The sequence below is a fragment of the Mus pahari genome, chromosome 8 (genome assembly GCF_900095145.1).
Source record: "Mus pahari chromosome 8, PAHARI_EIJ_v1.1, whole genome shotgun sequence".
Taxonomy (NCBI): Eukaryota; Metazoa; Chordata; class Mammalia; order Rodentia; family Muridae; genus Mus; species Mus pahari.
The window spans coordinates 106,197,793-106,222,153 of NC_034597.1; the positions used below are offsets into that span (position 1 = coordinate 106,197,793).

Genomic DNA, 24,361 nt, shown 5'->3' on the forward strand with positions numbered 1-24,361 from the left:
AGACCAGCATCATTGAGATGATATCTTCTGGGAATGGGGAAGCAAGCCAGTAAAGTACATCTCTCCATGGCCTCTGCATCAGCTCCTGCTTTCTGACCTGCTTGAGTTCCAGTCCTGCATCCTTTGGTGATCAACAGCAGTCTGGAAATGTAAGCCGAATAAACCCTTTCCTCCCCAACTTGCTTCTTGGTCATGATGTTTGTGCAGGAATAGAAACCCTGACTAAGATAGGAAGTCAAGATAGGAAGTCAAGATAGGAAGATAGGAAGACAAGAATTTGGGCAGGAACCTAGAGGCAGGAACTAGAGCTGAGAGACCATGGAACAACAGACCATGGAAGAGAGCTGCTTATAGGCTTGCTTCCTAAGTCTTTCTTCCTCCTCCTCTTCCTCTTCTTCCTCCTCCTCTTCCTCCTCCTCTTCCTCCTTTTCCTCCCCCTCCCCTCCCCCTCCTCCTTTCTTTTTCTGTTATGTAGCCTAGGCTGGCCTGCGTGTACTATGCCAACCAGGCTGACATGCTCAGCCACCACACTTAACCCCAGCTTGTTTTCATATATACCCAGGAACACTTGCCCAAGGTTGGCATAACCCAGAATATTACTGGGTAACATTCAATTTATTATGTGTATGTACCACAGGGTTGCCCACAGATTTATCTGAGTTGGGGCATTTTCTCTGCTAAGGTTCTTTCTGTATAAATGATTCTAGCTTGTTGATTCAAGCTGATATAAAAAAAAAGACAGTGCAGTTTTCATGGAAACATCTTTTCATGTTTAGAGAGGTGGGTTTTTTTTTCTTTCCTTGTTTTGAGACAAGGTCTCATGCAGCCCAGGGTGACATTTGACTCAGTACAGAGCCAAGAATGACATGACCTTGTCATCCTTTTGCATCACAGGTGGTAAGATTACAAGAACATAGCATCATGCCTGTTTCTTTGATAATGCTAGTGATCCAAACCTGTGCTTCTTGCATACTAGGCAAAAACTCTACCAACAGAACAACATGCCCAACCTTCAAATTTAATGTTCAGATTTACTAACCCAATTAGCAATCATATTTAATTATTACCTAATGTATGTACATAGGTATAAATGTTATATGCTAAAATATGCACATCACTTACCTGTCTGCTTATAAACCGCTAATTCTCTTACTGTTTCCACAAACTGCCAAAACTTTTCATTACTTTCTTCTGCCATAAATTCACTGTTTAAAAAAAAAAATCCATAGATGAAAACAAAAATAAGTTAGATGCTATAAACTACACTATAGAACAAAATATTTTATCACAAACCTCCAAAAATAATATTAAATTACTGATATCCATTTACCATAACACAATATGAAAATGAATTGAAATTTTACCTGAAGTAATTATATATATATATATATATATATATATATATATATATATATATATCAAAACGATTATACTATGTATTATTTTTTGGATTTTCCTTATCAACTACTTAGAAATGTATAATTTGTTTTTCTCTCAACATGAAATATCATTAAGGTGAGAAAAATGAGACTATTAAAGGTAAATAGTAAATGTAGAGATCATTTATTGTTCATTAACACAATTAGCTCTATAAATTCTATATAAAAGTCATATATAGTAGCCTATTGCTAAAGATATCAAAGACCAGGAGACACGAAGAAATCAAACAGCAGACGATTTGGGGAGAAAAGTCATCAACAGTCTAAACACTTAACGTCTGTGTCTGCACAGTACAATAATGTCCAGCCTGGAAAAGGATGCCCATTGTTTCAAGAGTGGCATGAATGTGTGGGAGTAATCAACTATATTCTGATTGGACTTAAGGCTCACTAGACAGGAAGAAACTCATGTCTGGTACTATAAACCTTGCAAAGAACGTCCGATGGGGAATGCTATATGTCCTAGGAGAGAACCCATTATTGTTTTGCTAAATGGACATAATATCAAGCTGCCTTCTAAAATCTTATTTTTACACCCACAGGTTAATGTAGCCCTCAGATCCTCATTAGAAAAGCTTTGTGCATCAGAGGGAAATTAATACAACAACTTGAAGCTGGCCAAAGTGTAAAGAGGACATGTCTGTGGAGTGTTCAACCCTCAAGAGACTATACCATACCATTTCCCTGAAAGCTCAGGGAACACTGTAAAGTAGAGGATGGGAAGACTGGAAGAGACAGAGGCAGAGGAGCTCTGTTGTGAAACTGTCTTCTGGACACCGGGGCACTGAACTCAAAAACTCTCAGTTGCTGTGATTGCCTGAGTAAGATCTGCATAAGATCAAGCTGGCCCAACATTCCAATAGGAATAGGACTGGGGCTCATAAGGCCCCTGACTCATTCTGAGAGGCTATTAGCAGTTAACTGATGGCTTCTGGAGGAAGAAGAATTGGCTTTATTTGGGGGTATGACTCCTGGTAGGTTGTTCAAGCTCAGGCAATGGCGGAACACCCATGAATATATTAGTAGCACTAATTATACTCAGTGGGTTATGAAGTGGAAATTTCTGGTTTTGTTGGAGACTCAGTTGTGTCATGTGATAGTTTTTCTGCAAACTCTCTTAGGAGAGGATGTTTTGGTGAGAACAGCCGTGGTGCTTTTTTGGAACTTGCCTGCTGAAAGGTCATGTGATGTTATCCAGGAGGCTTGAGGTGTGTGATATTTGGAAAGAGTATGAGTATAACCCAACCAACAGTGGGTGACAGTCTTCCCTGAGGATGCTCTTGCATTGGTTCACCTTGCTTCCTTCATTGTTGTGATTTCGCAGAGCGAAACATACCAGTGAACTTCTGGCAGTGTTCTGACAGCTTCCTGCCACAGCCACAGGTCTCGAGGAGGCCTTGAGGTTTCCTCTGGATCGAGCCACTGCTACTGATTCATGCTTAGTTTTTGCCAAGTGGACTGGAGTACCATTGCTGATTCATGTTTGGTGTTTGTCAGTGGACTGGATTGCTGACAACAAAGACTGGAATTGTCCCAAAGAACTATTTCTAAACAGGTCCACAACACCATTTCCTACTAACCTTTCTTTTCCCCTACCTCTGATGGCAAGTAGGCGAAAAGGGAGGTTGAAGTGTTAAAGAACCACAATTAAAGTAGGTTTTGAAAAATCTAACCTACAGGGTTACTTTTTTTTTAAAATGAGAGGACATGAGTGGCAGGGTAGGGGAGGCAAGGCAGGAGGATTTTGGGTAACACTGGGTAGATATGGACAAAATTCATCGGATGGATATATAAAATTATCAAATAATACAAATATTATTATATAAAAGTAAAAACCAAGTAGTTCTGAAGCAAAAATAGTGTTTTTATTTACTGCTTATTTACATAGACAATATTACTTAGATCAAATCCCTGTTAAATTGTACAAGGTCTTCCAGCTTAAAGCCCAAATAATCTTCCACCTTTCAAGAGTTTCTGGGGGAAAAAAAGTCAAAGCCAATTAAGACCATATAGATACAATGAAGAATTATTTAGTCCAGTGTAGAAGAGAGTAAAAACATCTTTAAAATTCCCATCTTAACGATGACTTAAAAACAAAAAGTAAAAGATTTTAAAGTAGAGACAATGCTAAATAGGACATAACAAAAAGTTGGCAGCGGTACAGGTTTTAGATAAGAGGCAAGTTTAATCTTTAGTTGGCCAAACAGTACAACACAGCTGGAATATCCCCGGGGACATAAGCAGTAACACTTTTCTAGGTTTTAGAATCTTTGCATATGCAGAATGCTTATTTTGGGGAAGAGACCAAACCCTAAATATGTAATTCATTTGTTTTACATATACATAACTTGTAGATAACTTTATACAATATTTTTAGTACTTTTACTAAAAATATTGTATAAAGTGTTTTACTACTATTCTATGAGATCATGTATATCCACTTTGGAGTCATGTTCACACTAACAATTTTTGGGTTTTAGACTACTTAGGAATCAGATGTGGGATACCCAACCTGCACTGTGTAGCTGTAGGTAAAGGTATGATCCATTCATAAGAAAGCATTTGGTTATACTTATTTTTCTCACTACAGCCCTGCCCTAGACGGTTTTTTAAGTATTCTGGAAATGCCATCTTACACAGTTGCAGCTGATGGCTGAATAGATCCAGGGGTCACCTCCCTATAATGAACAAATGGCAGTGAACTTCCTGACCTTGGCCATCTCTCCAGACCACATTGATAGTTTTCTGATTTTCATATCCTTTCCAATATAAACAGCCTGAGAAAATTTCCAAATAGCAAAGTGTAGCCTCATTTTCCCATGGCTTATTTCTCTCTTTATCCTGCAGCTTATGCAGCAAAGAGCTACAGGTGGCATCCTGGACACTTCTTGAAAATTCTTGAGAATCTGCTCAGGTAACTGACAACTGTCCAAGTTTGTTCCTTCCGAGTTGGTGTTCACAATGGCTGAGCCTAGGTTAGCTGCTTTATACGGTCAATATATAACAAGACTCACCTTTTCTCTTGCTTCCAATAAATAATACATACCTTTCAATCCTTCCCATAACTACTTTCAATACCCATGTTTTTACTAATATCTTTTCAAGACTATTCATTCTCCAGAAAACAACAGCTAGTTCTACCACACTCACAAGAGTCCTCACCAGAATTACCATTATTTTAGTAGTCTCCTCAAGGTGATAGCGACCTTTTCTACAGTTCTCAAAATTCTTCTAGCCCAAACTCACACTATGTCACAGTTTTAGGTTCTTGTTGCATTGAGATCCTATTTTTGATACCAAAATCTACACGAACTTCCCAGTGCTGTTGTAACAAGTTGCCAAAACTATGGTGACTTCAAAAATAAAGACTTATTCTCTTATGACTCTAGATGACACAAGTTCAAAATCAGTGAATGGATAGTGCTTTAGTACTTTTGAAGACTAGAGGAGACTGCTCTTGCCCCTGCTAGTTTTACTGGCTTCAATGCTCTGACTTGAGGCTATTAACTCCAATCTCTGACGCTAACCTTGCGTGACCTTCGTAAGTATTTTTATGTGTCAAGACACTGGACTTGGGGCCCACTAAGATAATTAAAAATGCCCCAATATTCTCAATTAGGTTTGCAAAAACTTGATCATTGACAGATTTGGGCATTAGGATGTGGACATAGCTTTGTGGGAATCGCCATTCAACCTACCACAAAGTAAAGAGGGTGTCAAATTTTGCTCAGACTAGGTTGTCGAAAGCTTTAAGGAACATTCTACAGAAGCGATAATCTGGAATTCATGAAACTAAAACACCAACAATACAGCTAACTGCTAAAAACAAACAAACAAACAAACAAAAAACAGAGGAGAGTGGGAAGAAGGAGTGTAGGAGCCACGGGGGTAAGGACTCCACCACAGCCCACAGAATCAACTAAGCAGGATCATAAGGGCTCACAGAGACTGGAGCAGCAAACCCTTGTGCATCTGTGCTAGGCTCTTTGAGTGTATGTTATGGTTGTATAGTCTGGTGTCCTTGCGGAAGTCCCTGACTCCTCTGCCTACTCTTAGACCCTTTCCTCCTACTGTGTTGCCTTGCCTTGTCCAGTCTTTTGTGGCTAGTGTTACTGTAACTGGTTCTGCCACATTCAGTTAATATCCCGAGAAGCCTGCTATTTTCTGAAGGAAAACGAGGATCTAGGGGAGATGGGAGGTTGGGGAGGGATGGGAAACTGCAGTCTGGATATATAGTTTAGGAGAGAATAAATAAATACATAATTAAAAAAATATTGACTGGCTGGGACTAAATGTAGGATCCGGTCCACGCACTGCCAGGATGCACTGCAGATAAGAGGAAGCAGGCACATTTGAGCTAGAATCATTTAGTCAATAAACGCTGTGTACCATCAAGTAAAGGCAATGCAATATATAGTGATGGATTTTTCCTTTGTTTTTTAGAACCATGGGATGTTATCTTGTAAATTCATAAAAAAAGTTACAAAGCTGCTTATGCTCAATATTAAAGAACTAAAATTGAGACAAAGTTTCCCTTTTGTAACTTCAGACTAGCTACAAACTCATGTAATCCGCAGGGATTACAAGGGTGTGTCACCGTGAGAAGCAGAGTTGCAATTTCTGCTTGCCAGATTAAGAAAAGTGCAAAATCCAGTATCTATGTCTGCTTTCTACAAGGTAACTAAACAGAACGGAAAACAAATCCCTTTGGATGAGATATTTGGGGAGGAGGGTGTAACTGAGAAACTGCCTTCTCCACTGTTAATTTTGGATATAAGACAAAATTATGCTCCAAACTACTATCTGCTGACTAGAACTTTGCAGAAGAGCTTGCACTAAACGCCACATTCCGCCCTCCACGTCAACAAGACGCGCAGGAACACGAATAAACTTGGGACACAGAAGTTTTAAAATGAGGCGAGCGAGTGGCAGAGTTTTCCAGTGGCCATCTAGAGCAGTGGTGCTACGGGGGTGGGGGCGCGAGAGGGGACGAGATGACACCCGATCTGAGAGCCTCTGGTCAGGTCTGAGGGGATGGAGTGTGCGGCTCGGGATGCTGAGAGGGCGCGGGCTCGCTACAGAGGACTGCAGATCTAAGGGGATGCTGGGGTCAGGCGGGAGAACGCCTCGGATAAGGGTCAGGACTGGGCGGACACCGGATCTGAGGGGACACAGGACTGTGAGCGACCCTGGATCGCGAGGTCTGAGCAGCAACTTGCGGGAGAGGGTGTCTCAGGGATGCAGGGTCCCTCAGCCACTCCCCGGCCGCGGCGCTTGCCGGGCCTGGGCACCCACCTGGCCTCCAGCAGCAGCGGGGTCTCGGGCCACTTCGCAGCCAAGTGGGCGGTCACCGCCTTGGACGCAGTCGCCGTGCGGGAGCCGAGCAGGGCGAGCCACATCGCGACGGAGCGCAGGAGAAGCCTCAGCCCCTTCGTGGCCCTGGTCCGCACCATGGCCGAGGGAAGCGCGAGACGCCACGCTACGATCCGCTCCTCCCGGTGCTCCGCCGCCCACTTCCGGTGGGGGGAGCTGCAGTCCGTTACTCCGCCGGTCGTGGTCGTGCGCATGCGTGGCCAGCAAGGTCCAGGGGCGCAGTGGGGGAGCCCCCGGGTGGACACCGCCCCCTTGCCTTCGCAGGGCCGCCGCGAGGATGCTCCGAGGGTCTGCCGCCGGGTCTCGGGCAACCCAGCCTTCCATGCCAATCTACCACTAGCTGGAGCTGCCCCAGCCCCGCTGGTCAGGGACCCTGGGCGAGGGCCAATTTTCGCGTTAGCATCACCTGGGGGGAGCAGGAGAGAGAGTAGGCCTTAAAAATGAGGCGCAGGCGACTCATGTGTGCACTGTTGGGAGAGCAGTGATTTATCTATCAGTGGGCTTTCCCTGCTTTCTGGCTGGTTCTCAGGGCTGGACCTCGCTCCCCACCACCTCTCCAACCCACCAGGATTCAGATCTTGCTGCTATCAGAAATGGTTATTTCAGGCCTGCCACTTGCTTTTGGAGTTGGATGCAGAAGTGTGATCCTGAATCTCAGCCCCTTGGAAGACCCAGGTGATTCCTATGCCCTGAGAAGACTGAGAGGCGCTGTTTCAAGAGATTACAGCTAAATAGAAAAAGAAGAAGAAAAAAAAAGTCGGTAAATGATATTAGTGAAATGTAAGAGAAAAGTGGGGAAAAATAGTTCAGGAGGAGCACAGAGCTCTTCCCATTTGTGTACAACTCTGCTCAATGGATACACCTCATCTCTTCCAGTTGCCAACACACACACACACACACACACACACACACACACACACACACACGGATGAGAGAGACAGATGAAGAGAGGCAGAGAAAGCACTCCGTTTACCCTCACATGTTTTCTTTAGAAGATGCTGTTCTAAAGACTGCTCAGGTAAATCTCCATGCCACAGTGGTGCCTTCACTACCGATTTCTCTCCCAGTGACTCTTTCGTCAGCTGTCACATCGCTGGATTTTCACTTTAGGACCTGAACGCAGAGCTTACTTATTTCCCTACTGTAGATGATACTTTTATCTGGGGACTCACGCCTCACTCATTTCTGGAACAATTTATGTCGAGGATCAGTAAGTATCGAAAAGGCCACTGTAGGTCCTTGGTAGTCCTCGGTAGGTAGACGGGAAGCTAACCCAAGGGCACTGAACTTGCTTTCCAGTCATGGAGCCTGAGGAAAAGTATATTGTGAGTCGTTAACATGTTTTGTTTTCATTCTTCATATTTGGCTGAGATGTGGGATACAAGGAAATTAGATGTTGACAGAGCCAGCCTTAAATGGCAGCATGTCTTATACAATGCCAATCTTTATTCAAAAAAGAAAGAAAGAAGGAAAGAAAGAAAGAAAAAGACTTGCTGTATAAGTCACATGCAATATATTATTAAAGGGCATAATAAACTAAAGTTAGAAATAAGTTAATAAGATAATAACTAAAGTTAGATACTAAGAATCTTAATTCTTGTTGAATTCAGAGAAGTGGACATGCTACATCATTCTTTTGGAGAGAATGGAATTCACTTAATATTGACCATTCATTCACACAATCACACCCTTTATCTCTTTCGGTCTTTTCCTAGAACTGAAATGACTTTAGAACATCACAGAGACCATCTCTCCAGGTTGTTTCCTTGCCTGAGGATAAGAGGGCACGAGTGGGTGACCTTCATATTTTTTTTCTCTATGCAACTGCCTCGTGCAGGTAGAAAAATCCAACTGCAAAACCTCAACAAAGAACACTTAAGTCAGTCAGTGAAATGGCCAGGGACTCTGAAATCAGTAAATTAGAAAATTTGATCAATAAGTTCTAAGAATCAATAACCCCTGGGTTGGCCACGGACTGTACAGATTTCAGACATGTAACCATTTGTTAGCATTTCCTTTTTTTTTAAGGAAAGCGAAATCCAAGGTTAGTCACTGCAGAGTACAATGAATGTAAAATTCATGATAGCAGTTTGCATTATATGTGGAAGAAGTGATTAATGAGTTCTTCATAATAAGAAACGTGTTTCATGGAATAAATCATCTGGAATTCTTAAGGTGCAGAGTGGGCTACATTCATTTAGTGATTATAATGGTGCTCTGTGAGAATAAAGTTAGATAATAAGAATCTTAATTTTCTGAGCTGAAATGAAGTCTTTAAGTGAAGTTTATAACCCCCTTTTGTTTTTAGATACCCTTTGTCATAAAGTAGATCCTATTGTCATGTTTTAATTGGGATATTTTAAATATGCAAGAGCATCCTGCCCTTTATTCTCATTGGGAAGTATTCATCAACTTAAGGAATTGGTCACATCTCCTTCCTAGGCAAGATTGTGTCAAAATTATAAGCAAATGAATAATGGTTGAGAGTATCTAAGGATCAGCAAATACAAAACTTTCCCTGTTTTATTTAAAATAAGTTACTAATGTCCAAAGTCACTAATGTCCAACTCCATTCTATTTGTTTGTTTTTGAAGTCCCAGGATTGAAACAGAGCTTTGGGTATACTAAGCTGGCATTTTATAACTGAGCTATCCAACCTCCAGTGACATGTCTCATAGCACACGTGTATGCTTGCATGTACAGTTCATCACGGGGGCTTTCAAACAGCAGGTAGTGACTGTGAACTGTAAGTTTTAGATTAATTATTTTGACGATGTGAGAACTGGAAACTTGGTATTTAACAACCACCTTCTCTGCTCTCACACATAGCTAGTGAGGTCAAAGTACTTACCATTGGTGGAAAAATACATGAGATATAAAGTTGGTCTTTTTAACCAAATAGATTTGTTGCAGGATATTTGATCAGACTGTGAACTGCGATTGTGTTATTTACTAAAAAGAAAAACTGTTTCAGGTTGTGGTATGACTTAGCCTTAGCACAACACACCTTTAATCCCTCTGACTGGAGTACAGACACTCCCTTAGTACACACATTAAAGGAAAGCAATGAAGGTAAAGTTAGTTTGTAGAAGGAAGCAGACATATTTGAAAGTGATGTCTAATTGAGTGGCAGACACAGTGATGAATCAGAGAAAGACTTGACAGAGTAGGATATGCTCAACTCTTAGGAGAAAAAAAGAAAAGCTACTTAAGAGAGGAGAGAGAGAGAGAGAGAGAGAGAGAGAGAGAGAGAGAGAGAGAGCAGTTTACAGAGACAGGTTGAAGAGAGACACAGAAAACAAAACAAGTCAGAGAATGAGAAGGAGCCAGAAAATGGAGCAGATGGCTACAGCTGGTTTGAGGCCAAGCAGAGGAAAAAGTCAGAGACCAAGAGAGAAGGTAGATTGAATCACTCGGGTTGGAATGGAATTTGAGTCAAACCAGCCAGGCAGAGATCAGAAAGAGCAAGAAAGGGTGAGTTTATTCAGCAGTAAATCTCAGAGACTGCAAACATTCTGGGTCTAGATAAGATTCCCCAGAGGCTGGAAGCTTCCAGGACTAAGCCTAGGTTAGCAGATGGAGGCAGTGAGCCTCCAGGTGGCAATTACACTAGGCAAGTGACAGATACCGATACATAGATTTCTATAGTCTACAGTGTCAAGTACACTCATGCAGCAGATCCCTAGGATAGTGAGAGGCCCAAGCTTGTAAGTTCAGACTCCATTTTAGAGAACCTGACCTAAGTTTGAACTCAGGTAACCTAACATTAGTTTCCAAGTTGCCTACCCCAGCAAACCAGAGTCTAGCTCCAGTTGGGTTAATCCCCAACAAGACCAGCATTTCCAGGTTACGCCCTCAACAAGACCAGTGTCTCCAGGTTATTCTCTCAACAAACCTGCACCCCCAGGTTGCAAGCCCACCTCCTGCCTAATGACCACCAATGCAGAGGGAACCAGAAATTAAGTTTATGATATGACTTCCAGCACCAGCTAATTATGTTAAAGGCCACCGTAGCTTTCCAATCAGATGCTTGCACACTTACCTTCCTTCCGCTTGCTGCTTACTATAAAGCCTTGCCCTGATAGATATTCAGCTCCCCCCCCAAACCATCCTGCTTTACAGGATGGAGGGCCCCAGTAGAATAAAGGCCCTGCTGTGATTGCGTCAGAGGGGCTCCTGCCTGTTTTAGGGGGATTGCTAACACTTCCCTGGCACAACAAAAGCTCATCTTTCACCCTCTCACTGTGTGTCTGTTATTTGATTCCTCTAGATAATCACATGGATTAAGTCATACAGCATCTTATACTGTATTTGTCTGAGCATAATTCTCTAAAGCTTCCCCCATGCTTTAGCTTGTTTTAGAATTGCCTTCACTGTTAGGGCTGACCAATTTTCTGCTATCATGTGGTGACATTTAATTGACTCATAGTGGAAACTTTTCTTCCAAATTTTAGTACTTGTCGATAACCCTGTCATGGATTTGATTACAGAAATATCTCTTTAAGCTTCTGCCTTCTGTAGTCTCAGATCTCCACCCTGAAGTGGGATTGCCGCATCATATGTAATCAAACTTTTAGTTTTACGATGAGCTGCCACTGTTTCCCTTAGTGATTGTACTGTTTCACATTGTCACCAAAAGGGAACTGGTGTACAAGGATTGCAATGTCTCTGTACCCTCGCCAAAGTGAAGTGATAGATCACTGTGGCTTTAATTTTAATTTCTCAAATGATCAAGTTGTCTTGAAGCACAATTTTTAGAATTAACTTCAATGCTAACTTCTGCATTGAAGATAATGGCGTAAGGATAAGAGTTATTGCAGTAAATCTCCTCCCAAGTATGCCCTGGCGATTAAAACATAGCACAGTGAATATGATCACATGCTGTGCGCCTAGATCGGGCAGATCTACTGCTACACTACCATCTCCCACAGCTTACGAGACCCCTTAGAACTTGCAGTTTCTCCAGGCCATGTGCTTCTGCTCTGCTTTTCTTCATCTTCCTCCTCCTCTGCATCCTCTCCTCTTCCATTTTCTCCTTCTTCTCTCATCTTTTTGCTCCACCTTCCCTCTCTCTGCCTAATCATCAGCTCTCCTTTATTTTACAAACTAAGATGAGAAGCAGGTTTACAAGAAATCACCTGAGTGGTAACTCATTCCTTGTTCACAACCCCTCACAGGAGAACGGAATTGACATAAAATATATTAGCCCCAGGGCTATCCACAACAGCCAGTGACCTCCGTCCATCTTCACTAATCAATGAAAGAAAGAACTTGTGTAGCCAACATGAGGCCCTGAGCTGAAGTCCAGTACTAAAAAAAAAAAAAATTAACGTCACACTAGAACATATAGAGGTCTTCTGCCAATTATGTAAAGAACAGCTTAAGCTAGCAAGAAAATCTCACTCTTGTGTCCCTCGCACTAGAAACAGGGCAGTCAGTTCAGAGTGGTGCCATGGTCCCTTCTCCAAGTGTCTCTTTTGAAGCAATAGTTAATCCAGAAAGAAGACATGGGTTGATAGAAGACAAAAGACAGTTTGGAAGGCAATGCCAATAAAAGGATTGTCTGCTACAAGTCTGGATCTTCAAGCTTAAGATAACCACCATAGCATGAGATTAATTGGAGGAGGTCAATCCTAATTGCTTGAAAGTCAATCGCAGTTAAGAAGGGCCTTTATTTCTATAATCCTAAAAAACAAACTATCGACATGTACTGCTAAGTCATTATCTCGGCGCTGTAGCATTTGCAGCTGGATGGGCTAAAAATCACATCTAATATTAAGTATTATGAGACAAGGAAATTTACACCAATTATGCTATTTTCCTAAGTCTCCTGACCCCACCTTTGACGTGAATAGGATCAAATAACAATGTGTTTCATTTCAAAGGCCAAAATTCCATTATTCTTGGCTAGCTAGAGGAATATGGGAAAAGTCGTTCTTCCTGTTTGCCTTCTCGTGTTTGTACTTCAGCTCTAGGGTGAAGGGGGAGGCTCTGGATAAAGACAAGAGCATGAGACCCTCTGAGAACCACATCAGAGGGGAATTTATGTCTTACATGCTATTCCAGTTGGAGATACTAGTAAGAACGGGGCACAGAAATGGAGTGAAGGTGAGAAGGTTTACAATGTCAGCTGACTATAAACCTCATTTATTTTTGTTGTCTCCACTGCGTTTGAAGGCCCAGTTCCCATCTCTTTGTTTTTAATCACTTCCTTCTTATGGGTTTCTCTTTCACCATTAGCCTGTTTTGATCCAGTGTGAATGCATTCCAGGCTCTAAGCTAAAGGTGCAGAGCCCTATTTGAAAGATCCACATGGTCTGCTCAAAGGTCACCCTTTTCTCTGGGTTGTAGCTGTACTGGAGAAAATCGGAACTCCAGCGCACCCCAAGAAGGTGCAGGTTGGTTGTTGCGATTTATGATCCTGGGTTTCTATACTGTTCTCCCTGTATGCAGGCATGTCTTCACACAATACCTTCCCTTCAGTGGTCTGCTCCCTTTCCACAGCTGTCCCACCTCAGTCTAAACCAGCCTTTCTCTCTCATACCTCCCCCGGGGATTTACTTTCTGAGTCATATGCCATGCAGACTCTCTGAGATGGAACCGTCTAAGGAAAGTAGACCTGCATCACAAACCCAGGAGTCTGCGTGTCTCAGGAGCATCTCAGAGAAGACAGGCCATGGACATGCTATAGTCTCACTGCACTGTTGTGAGAAGAGACTCTGACCAGAGCAGAGTTTCCTTCAGCTCTCACCTCCTGGTGAGAGAAGCCAGGGCATGACCTCAAGCAGGGACGGACAGGCAGAAGGACTGCCACTTGCTGACTCAGGCTGGCCTGAACTTAGCTAGTTTTCTCAGACAGTTCAGAATTCCCTGCTTTGGGATGGTGCTGCCCTCAGTGGGCTGAACCCTCCTGTATCAATTAACAGCAGAGATAGTTCTCCACAGACACACATACAACCCTGTCTGACCCATACAGCTCTGAACTGAGTTTCTTCCTAATGTGTCTGTTGTGTCACGTTGACGGTTAACCAACATGGAAAACAAAGATCTGATGATAGAGCCGGACATGATGGCACGGTCTCAGAAGTTAAAAAAGGACAGGGGTTCAGTGGTCCATTAACATTGGCCAGAGAATAAATGTCCTGAAAATTGGCTAATAAGTCTGGGGATTGTGGACGTAAGCATTTTAGTGTATTTCATGAACATTTTAACATATACGATAGTAATGAAGATAAAAATGCCAATATAGTCACTTGATGGAGACTTAGAAATCCAGTTATAAAAATAAAAACTAGTGCAATAGTATACATTTAGATGAACTTCTTACAGGTTCAAAACTCACAGTAATGAACCACACTATTAGATTTGATAAAATAATCCTAATTAAACGCCTTGTTCATTTCCTAGGCTATAGCAAGCAATGGCATTTGAAAATATACAACCAAATTATTGTCCTGTTTTGTTATGTACCATGATTTCTAGTGGATTGTATTGCATTTTATATTAATTCTAGAGACATTAATGAGTCTAATAGTTAACCAACAGGTAAATTTGTCTCCAAATTTCATATCAAACCTTAATGTTCATGTAGCAGAATTTTCTGTTCATAAATTTCCCGAACTGGTGGGAACACTGGTTGGACTTGGTATTAAATTCTACTGAGAATTTTAAGCCATATCCTTACCTAAAATTTATGTTCGAAGTCGTGTAATTTGAAATGTCAGAATCATCTCTGCTGTTGATTCAGGAGCTATCTCCTGCTTACCCATTTCTCTGCTGATTTTTTCCTGGATTTATATTTCATCGTTTGGCTTTTGCTTATCTCTGACTTAGTCAGTCTTGGAGAGTTGAGCAGGAATGCCAGCTGGCGTACAGTTGAGCTGGCATCAGCATTGATGCCAGTGGCACCACAGTGCGTCTCCGTCTTACTAACGTGCCTCACACAGGCGTTCAACGTGTGTGCCAACAAAGGAGAGCTGACAGTAATCCTCCCAGTCAGTCAGTGCGTTACCACAGTGACCAAAAACAAATCAGAGATCCCAATGGCCATGGCTTCCTGCTGGTGGAATCAAGGGATCCCAACTGCCAGTGATCAGTAAGGATGGCCATGGCTTCTTGCTGCTGGTTTAGGATGAATGCTTTGGGCCAGAACACTCTGGGTTCTAAACACAATCAAACACAAAATTCACTATTTTGGAGATGTTTAGGAAAGACCTGAAGCAGCTGCCTAGTCCTGATGTGAAGGATATGATCTATAACTGGATAATTGGTTAAAGTTTTAACTTCTTAGTTGAAGAAAATATGTTCACAAAACTCCTACCTCCTATTTATATGTCTGAATGGATTTTTCATACCTCTGACATTCATGTGACCTTTTCCAAGATGAATGGCCAGTACCTGTCTTGTCTTTGAACATACCTCTCCCTGCAAATCTAACCACTAACATAATTTCCATAACAAATCTACTTGTTCTTTTTTTTTCTTTGATTTTTTTTTTTTTTTTTTTTTTTTTTTTTTTTTTTTTTTTTTTTTTTTTTTTTAGCTGTAATTCTGTGCTACTTTTTAAAGTGGTTTAAATCGGGAGGAATACTATCTAGCACACCTGACAGAAGTTGCATGAAGAATAAACCTGAGATCCACAACTCAGGGAAGAGAAGGTGGAAACCGTGCAGATGAGAGACGCCAGCGAGGCGCAAGGCTCAGGGCTGAAGAGGAAAGAGCAGACACACGCTCTGATAGTAAAGTGTTGGGGAGGTAAGCTGACCTAGCTGGGAAGGGGCGGCCCACTCACCAAAAGTCTGGGGCTGGTTTTAGGGAAAGGAGTGCGTCCAGCGCTGGACACCCTGAGTTTCAGTGTGTGATGCAAGGACATAGGTGAGACTCAGGGTGATGGCATGGAAGGGGCACATCTTTGTTGATTGGCATCTGGGGGAAGGGTATGGGGAAGAGGTTAAGGTGAGAGTGAACTATCAGGACACTTGCCTGAACAAGCTGATGAACAGTTACAGTCGCTATCCTGGGGGACCTGATGAGTGTCACATACACTGAGCTGGAGGTGTTTTTGAGAACTCCAGGATGGTATGGACAACCGCATGCGTGGCTTTGAGATAAAACTCATGGCCTGCTCTTTGAAGATGAACCCTGTAAGATGAGCACTGCCAAGTCTGAAGGCCCCCAGAGCCTTCTCCTGCTGACCGGGGTTAATAGGCCCCGAGAGGGATCTCCAATTAGCCCATGGTTAATTGCCGAGAGGGAAGCATCATTTGTGGCTTCCTGGAGGTTAAAGAAGACATCAGCATTTTGTCACCGTGACAGTGGCATCATGCCAGACTTAGAAGCCACTTCAGCCAGTATGATGTCAGTAATTATTCATCTAAATCTTAAATGTGAGGCAATTCCTTTATATAAGAAAGGAATCTTCAATTTATTCTCTAAAAGTATTTCTTCTCAACTGTGACAAGAGAAAAAAAATGTCTATTCACCTCTGACAGAAAGGCCACTAGCCAAAGAAAAATATTCTCTTCAACTTAGCTTGGTAATTGATCAGAGCCAAAGTACTAAATAAAACTATTTGTAAAAAGATGTTCAAGAATTAAACCAACAAAATAAACTGTGTGAACTTTGAATGGATTTCTCTTTTTTTCCCAGAGAAGCTATTAAGGACATTTGAGGGTGAGCTGGGTGAAAATTAGTTTATGACCTGGAGATCTGACTGTAGAAATTGATTACTATAAGGTGTTATAAAACAGCATTTTTAGGAGATGAATAAAACTTTGTAAAGTAATACTGTCAAATGATTTAGCAAAAGCATGTATTCTCAGGCTGTTAAAACTGGTGAAATTGCAAAGCCTGCTCACTAGGTGGGGACCCATGCCTGGTACTGAAGGCTTACTGCTTGTGGCTGGAGAGGACACAGACCCCAGCTGAGAACCATCTGCTGTTGTTTTCCTAAACCAATGTAATTCCTAGAAATATCCAAACTATGGACAACCCTAGATGTGAAGCTATCTCTGCCCACCAAAGACAGTTCTCTCTGTAGCAGGGGAAGCTAGTTCAGAGGCTCAGAGCTGGTCAAGTGCAGAAGGTCACTGGGTGTGGGGTTTTCAGCCCCAGCTGGTCCATCTACACTGCAGTCCCTATGTGTAAGGCTCAGCCCCAGCTGGTCCATCTACACTACAACCCCTATGTGAGGCTCAGCCCCGGCTGGTACATCTACATTGCGACCCCTATGTGAGACTCAGCCCCGGCTGGTCCATCTACACTGCGACCCCTATGTGAGGCTCAGCCCCAGCTGGTCCATCTACACTGCGACCCCTATGTGAGACTCAGCCCCAGCTGGTCCATCTACACTGCGACCCCTATGTGAGGCTCAGCCCCGGCTGGTCCATCTATACTGCAACCCCTATGTGAGGCTCAGCCCCGGCTGGTCCATCTACACTGTGTGAGCCCTATGTGAGGCTCAGCCCCAGCTGGTCCATTTACACTGCGAGCCCTATGTGAGGCTCAGCCCCAGCTGCTCCATGTACACTGTGTGAGCCCTGTATAAGGGTCAGCCCCTGCTCGTCCATCTACACTGCGAGCCCTGTGTGAGGCTCAGCATCATGGAATAGGGTGCAGGATGATTGTTAGAATCAGAGGGCCAGGACATCTGCTGCTAGACAGTGTCTCCTGGACACGGCAGGGATACAGCCCCATGAAATCTCAACAACCTGGCTGTCTAAACAAGCCCTACCCCAATACCAACATGCCGAGGTGGACGGAGGAAGTTTCACAGGCTGCCACTCCTGAAGTGCTCCAAGCTAGCAGGGTCTGCTGAGAGGAAGCCTCCATTTTCTCTGGGCTCGGTCCCTGATATCCAGTCCCAAGTGGTCAACCCTAAGCACACGGACATAAAAGAAACACTGAATACACTCTGTAGGTCGTGTGTGGGTGTGAATGTGTGTGTATGCATGTGCATATATAAAACAGTTTTAGAGGACATTATGCATTTTGGAGTCACAGACACAGGAGGAGTTGGAGAGGGAAGGAGGAGGCATGGGAATGAGGTAAATATGTTTTTATGTATGAAATTCTCAAAAATTAAATTAAAAACTATCGAAATTAAATGAATGTCCCATTGGAACATACTACTTTTCATAATAAAAACGTTTCAAAATTAAAGTTTGGAGGGAGTTTAGATATCTAATTTTGGTGCCATATCTGTTTCAAAGTGTTTATACGTGAACCACAGCCCCTCTCCACAGCAGCGCTTTGCACAGTTTAATTTTCCCGCACAGGCACATCAATTCTTATGAGTTCCTTACAGCACAGTGACCAGGTAAACACGCAGACTCTGGAGCAGGTCCCCTGTCCCTGTTGCTAAACCCCTCAAGCAGGGCCTTGCTCTTCTCAGTGCGGAATCCCGGCGCCTAACAGCACTTGGTCCGCAGAGCGTGCTCAGAGATGGATGAATGAGTTCACAGAACAGGAACAACAAGCCTTACCTGAGCAAGAATTCGCTTTCATTTATAGTAACACCACTCAGCATTTCTGCCGGTGGTGGCATCAAACTTTCTCTATAGGACCAAAGGAACAAGGGTGGCTGGAAGAACCGGGAGACTATAGTGTCCTCCCTCCCTCCCTCCCTCCCTCTTCTGTCTCTTTCATGGTTCTTCCTGTGTATCCTTAGCTGAACTGCAACTTGTTAATATAGGCAAGGCTGACTCAGACCCACAGACATACATACGCCTGTCTCTGCCTCCTGAGCATTAGGATTAATGGTGTGTGTTGCCACACGAAGCTTATAATATATTTTTGTGATAAATGTTCATATGTAGGTGCTAGTTATACATAGACAAATGTCCCAGGATTGGAGCACTTTAGATTTAGGCATAATAGGATGATGGCTCCACTGTGTGCCATGAGGATTCATTCACTGAACTTGTAAAGAACCTTCACCACATTCTAAGGCCACCAGTGGTATTTGAGTGACCAGCTAACCAGCCAATCAGCTAACTTGAACCAAATAAAAAAAACAAACACAAAAGTTTTGCCTTTAAGGAGTAGGGAATAGTCACTAAATTATAACTATAATCATTTAAACAGATTCTCACCTACTGCCTTTCTTAGATGCTGCCAAAAGAAGTGTTAGGGAGTCAACAAAGAGCTGCCAGCACCAGACTTCTCCTGAGAAAATGACCAATAATACGTGCATAAGAGGAGGGATTTATTGTGATTATTGACATATGGTTAGATCATGGATGCTAACAAATACCATGATCTGCTCATCTGTTAGCCAGAGAACCAGAAAAATAGTGTTTCTGACTCAGACTTAGGGCAAAAGCTTGAAAATATGTGTAGCTGTGGAGAAATATCACAGTCTGAAGGGCCATAACCCAGAGAGAACCAATGTTCAAAGGTAGACAAATTTGGGTGCCCCATTTTAGGAAAAGAAGTCAGGAACCATTCCTCGCAAGTGGGAAATTACCATCCACTCACAGGGCAGTGTGTTTCAAGGATTGTTTTTCACATCTCGTTTGCTTGGTGAGCACCTGTGTGTATGTTATGTGATGTGCACCACTTGCATGCCTGGTGGCATGAATGCTGGAAGAGGGCATCTTACAAACGGTTCTGAGCTGCCACATGGGTGCTGGGAACTGAACCAGGGTTCCCTACAAGAGCAGCATCTCTGGACCACGTGTTTTCTTCACTCAACCTGATGTAAGTGACACCCTCATGGGGACACTCAGAAATATTTTACTGGATACCTGGGCATCCTTAACTCAGAACAGTTGACATGTCACAGCAACCATCACCTCAATTGTGGAGTGTACGAATCCAAGGTAAGCTAGAGCCAGGAACAGTGCTCATGCCTCATCACTCGCAGTGTGTAGCTGAGGCCAGTGCCAACACTGCTTATTACTATGAAAGGCGATTAGGAGACCTAAGAGTTAGCTCTCCCTATTTGCATTCATTCCAAGCTCATGCTACATCCAGTCTTCAAACTATCAGCCTCAAGTCGTCTTTGTCCACAAACCTGTACTTGCAGCTCTTGTGTTCTTACTGTGGGAAAGTTTTTTTTCCTAACTTTCTGTAGATGGCTCTCTCATGCCATGCATAAATGGAGTCTGCACCAGGCTCAAGTACAAGCCGGCAGCTATATTCCTGTTTTGCTACTATTCAATCTATCATTGCTGTTAGTGAGTGCAGGAAGGACATATTGACTGAGTTTTAATATTATACTCAGCTTTAACTAAATTAGGATTGAGCCTTACACTTCTATTAGAAACAAATTCTCATGCATTTCAAATGCACTAAAACAAAAAACCCCAGTTCACTTGTAGCTAAAACTGAACATTACCAGGCAATCAGTATTTGATTTATGCTTTGAGAAATACAATGAATCACTCTCTGATTATAGCATCCCAAATTGCTAAGCTAAAGAGTCCTTCATGAGTTAAATACTTTCTCCTCAAAAATATTGGGTCTGTATAACAACATATCATTTCCATGATTTTAAATAGAGTATTTAAGATTCAGGCGTTTTAAGTTACAGGCATCTAATCACCGAGTCCACAGATCATTCACATTGAACACAACTGTAACAAATATCTAAAAACTACTTTCAATAATGCAAATGAACATCTCATATCCTTTACATTAATATGAGTATGTAAAATTCTCAACTGAGGTGATTTATATGTAGACATAATTATAAAACATCAAAAGAAGCAGATTAAAATCGACACAGAATATAAAAGGCACACATGAGTGGATATGTATATAAAAACTGTAGCCACAGATATCACACATAATTAAAATGGATTTATTGCTTTGGGCTTTGATTTTTTTCTTCCTTTTATTAAATCATTATGGGCATCCCTTGTGTTCAATTATAATTAGGGCACATACACATTAAAATATTTCATATATATATATATATATATATACTCTACATATATAGTCTTTAAAACTGAACTAATAAAATATATATGCAAATTTAAATATGCATAATTCAGGTAATTAAAAATTATTCCCTAAACAACATTAACATACAGATAGCTATGAACCACTGAATTGTGTGTTATATTTATCTCACAGTGCATAGATCTGGCAAAGTAGATTTATGATATATGTTTGAATTGTTTAACTTCACAATTTACATTTTCAAATTATTGTACAGAGTTCCAAGTTTTGTAATTATTTTTTACATTTCAGTGTTTTCTTTGTAGATAAACTGGTTGACCTTCCCCATGCAAAGTAGAACTAGAAGACGGTGTGAAGCTGGATCATGAATCCTCTTCCTTGTATGTGGCAGAAGCAAGGGATGGATGGGCACCCTACTCGGCTTTCTCTTGTTTATAAACTTTCAAGAGTCTGAGGCACATTGATCGAAAGAGGTGATAACAGAAATATCGTATTCTATGCAGGTTGGAAACGTGAGATTCAGAGAAATCTGAGCAACCAGAACCTGGATGAGAGTTACCATAGAAGATGGAAAGAAGCCTAAGGGTTGTTACTAGGGGAACATCACAATAGTATCTCACAGTCTCACTTCTATGACGTTGATGCAAGCCCTGTCATTGAGCAATGTAGGGAGGAAGGGTTTATGTTAGCTCATAATTGCTGGTTACAGTCCGTCACTGTGACGAAGCCAAGGCAGATAGTCTCATCCCATCTCTAGTCAAGAGAGGAGAGACACAAATGCATGATTACTGCTCACCTCATTTATTATTAGTAGCAGCAGCAGCAGCAGCAGCAGCAGCAGTAGCAGTAGCAGCAGCTGTAGTTGTTGTTGTTCATAGTTCTGGGTCCAGTCCAGAAGACAGTGCTGTCCAGATACAGGTGAGTCTTTTCAACTCAGCCAAGGTGAAATCCCTCATGGTCATGCCTGTCAGCCTGAGCTGGACAGTTTCCCCAGATGATAATAGATTGTTTCAAGCTAGCAGACCTAAACACCAGAAGTCCTCCATAGGCTGTTTCCTCTGAGGTAGCAGTTATGTGAGCCAGTCTTATGTAGAGTAAAATGGCATTCCCATTGAAGGGCACGTTGAACCGTATGGAAGAGTAGAGCCCTTTTAGGGGTCATTATGTGTAGATGAGGCTGCCAGTTTTCATCCTTATCTGATAGCAATATGAATGCTGTCTTTATAAACAGATAAAGGACAACCATCCGAGTCAGAGACCATCAGGGAAGAACAGGCACTCGTAGAAATGTTACAGGAGCAGCTCAAGGATCATGAAGAACGACCAATAAACAGGAAGCAAAGGATTTTCCCTACAGGTTTCACAAGAACAAGGCCCTACTGACATATTGATTTCTGATTTCTCTCCATAAGAACTGTGGATAGCTTCTGTAAATTTAAGAGGAAAAACAAAGAAAACAAAAGCAAACATGGAACTTTGTTAAAGCCTCCCTTGAGAATAGATTAGTGTCTGTTGGGCCGTGTTCCCTATCTTTTATGAGGAACAATTATCTGATTTGTAGGCTCCCCTGTGGCTGGACCTCATATTCTCTTTATTTCCCTGGAACATGAAATAAACCAGCTCTGTGTTCCTTGCAGCCCAAACATCAGAGTGAATTGGAACCAGGAGTGGGGCTGTTACCATGAATTCTAATGAGAAATGCTGGTCATGTGAGCTGTTTGCTGTGACGGGGTGATGTCTGAAGTGGTGGGATTTTCTTCTATATCTGGGATATGTCTGCTGCATTTTGTACAGCAACTATAATTTGCTCTCTTAAGATAATTATGCCAAGATCCCAAAGCAAGGATTTGAGAGCTTTTGTAACTCCAAAGATGTGGTCCAAAAATATTTAGAATTGAAAGTTCAGTTGAATTCCTGATTAATGTATGAAACTCTGTTAAAAAATTATGAAATGTTGGGCTGGTGAAATGGCTCAGTGGGTAAGAGCACCCGACTGCTCTTCCGAAGTTCCGGAGTTCAAATCCCAGCAACCACATGGTGGCTCACAACCATCCGTAACAAGATCTGATTCTGGAGTGTCTGAAGACAACTACAGTATACTTACAAATAATAAATAAATAAATAAATCTTTAAAAAAATTATGAAATGTTATGAAATGAAAACGTCTATGGAAAGCTAGATCATAGTCATCAGTTTGGAATTCTATTAATGAGCTCTAAGAGTCAGGAGAGGCCAAGTGATTTACTCAAGGGCACCCCAATTTTGCATCATGTACATTCTACCACAATTAAAAGTAATTAAAAATTAATAAAAGCACTCAGCTTATTTTGAATTACACAAAAGTTAATTATTTGAAGAGCAAATAGACCAGATAAGTTGAGGATTATGTGTGAGTATTTAAGGATAAAGATCAAACAAATTCCCTGCTAATGGCCTCATATTCTACCCGGAATATGTTCTATTGGAACAAAGAAGGGTTTATTTCCAAAAAAGTTTATTTTAATATGAATATCTTGCTGAAGTGGCCTACTAGCAAATGAGACAAAAGTTTAAGATCTAATTTTTATGATTTTTACAAGATAGTTCAAACACAGAGATCATACATTACTGCATTTATACCTTGGAAGTATCCACTTACAGACACATAGACACATAGACACACAGACACAGACACACACACACACACACACACACACAAACACACACACGTCTGAAGTAAAATGAAAAGAAAACATACAAAAGAGCAATGATGAAGTGGCTTGCTTTTAAAAAGTACTCAAAAGCATGCACAGTATTGTACTGTGGAGAGAATCTTATGTGTACTGTGTGGAAGCATCGTTTGTCAACAAAAAGGTGATGGCCTGTCAGCAAAAGGCAGGAAATAGAAGATGGGAGTTCTGGTAGAGAGGTTTGAACTCCGGGAATTATTTAGGCATGGGAAGATTTGACTTTGGGTCTGAGGAAGTTGGACATATGAAACTGAGGAGAGGTAACTTGTGGTAGACGTAGACTAGATTAAATGGGTTAAATAAGTTATTAACTAGATGGAGAACAAGCTTAGAATGAGGCCATAAGCATTGTAAATAAAGATAAGTCTCTGAGTTGTTATTGGGGAACTGGAGCATGGAGGGAGGATCTTATACTTACATTTTGCTTCACAGTATTTCTCTCAAAATTTTCAGTCAGGCTCAAGAAAATCTTTATCTTTCATATATATGGTCTTTAGCAACAGCTCCATTACATCAATCAAAGGTCCTATACAAAGATATTAGGACTGAAGAGATGGGTCAGTGGCTAAGATCATTGGCTGCTCTTCCAGAGGACTTGGGTTAGATTTTTAGTACCCACATAATGACTCACACCATTTGTGAGGCTGAGGCCGAGGTCCGGGAGATTTGATACCTTGTTTTGACCTCCCTGGGTGCCAGGCACACATGTGGTGAACAGACACATATGCAGACAAAACACCCATACACATAAAATAAACTAAAACAAGGAATTTCCAGCTTTGTCCCAGTCCCTGGTGATACTGATTAAACAGAATTAAATATCAAAACTGAGCTTGTTTTCTGAGAAGATGAACTGGTAATGGTTTCTTGGTTTGCTTTTAGTATAATGAACAAGATACTTACAGTTCACCAGTC

The 24,361-nt window shown here is 41.8% G+C and overlaps 1 protein-coding gene across 1 annotated transcript in view; it reads right to left on the bottom strand.

Moving 5' to 3' along the window:
* Uggt2 (UDP-glucose glycoprotein glucosyltransferase 2) overlaps positions 1-6,951 on the bottom strand; it is a 123,073-nt gene extending 116,122 nt beyond the window's left edge. The window contains exons 1-2 of the mRNA XM_021203351.2: positions 6,735-6,951; positions 1,123-1,205 (exon numbers count right to left, since the gene is read on the bottom strand). Of these exons, the coding sequence (XP_021059010.1) occupies positions 1,123-1,205; positions 6,735-6,892 (241 nt within the window). The 5' untranslated portion in view covers positions 6,893-6,951. The remainder of the gene's footprint in view (positions 1-1,122; positions 1,206-6,734) is intronic.
* Positions 6,952-24,361: the final 17,410 nt, after the last annotated feature.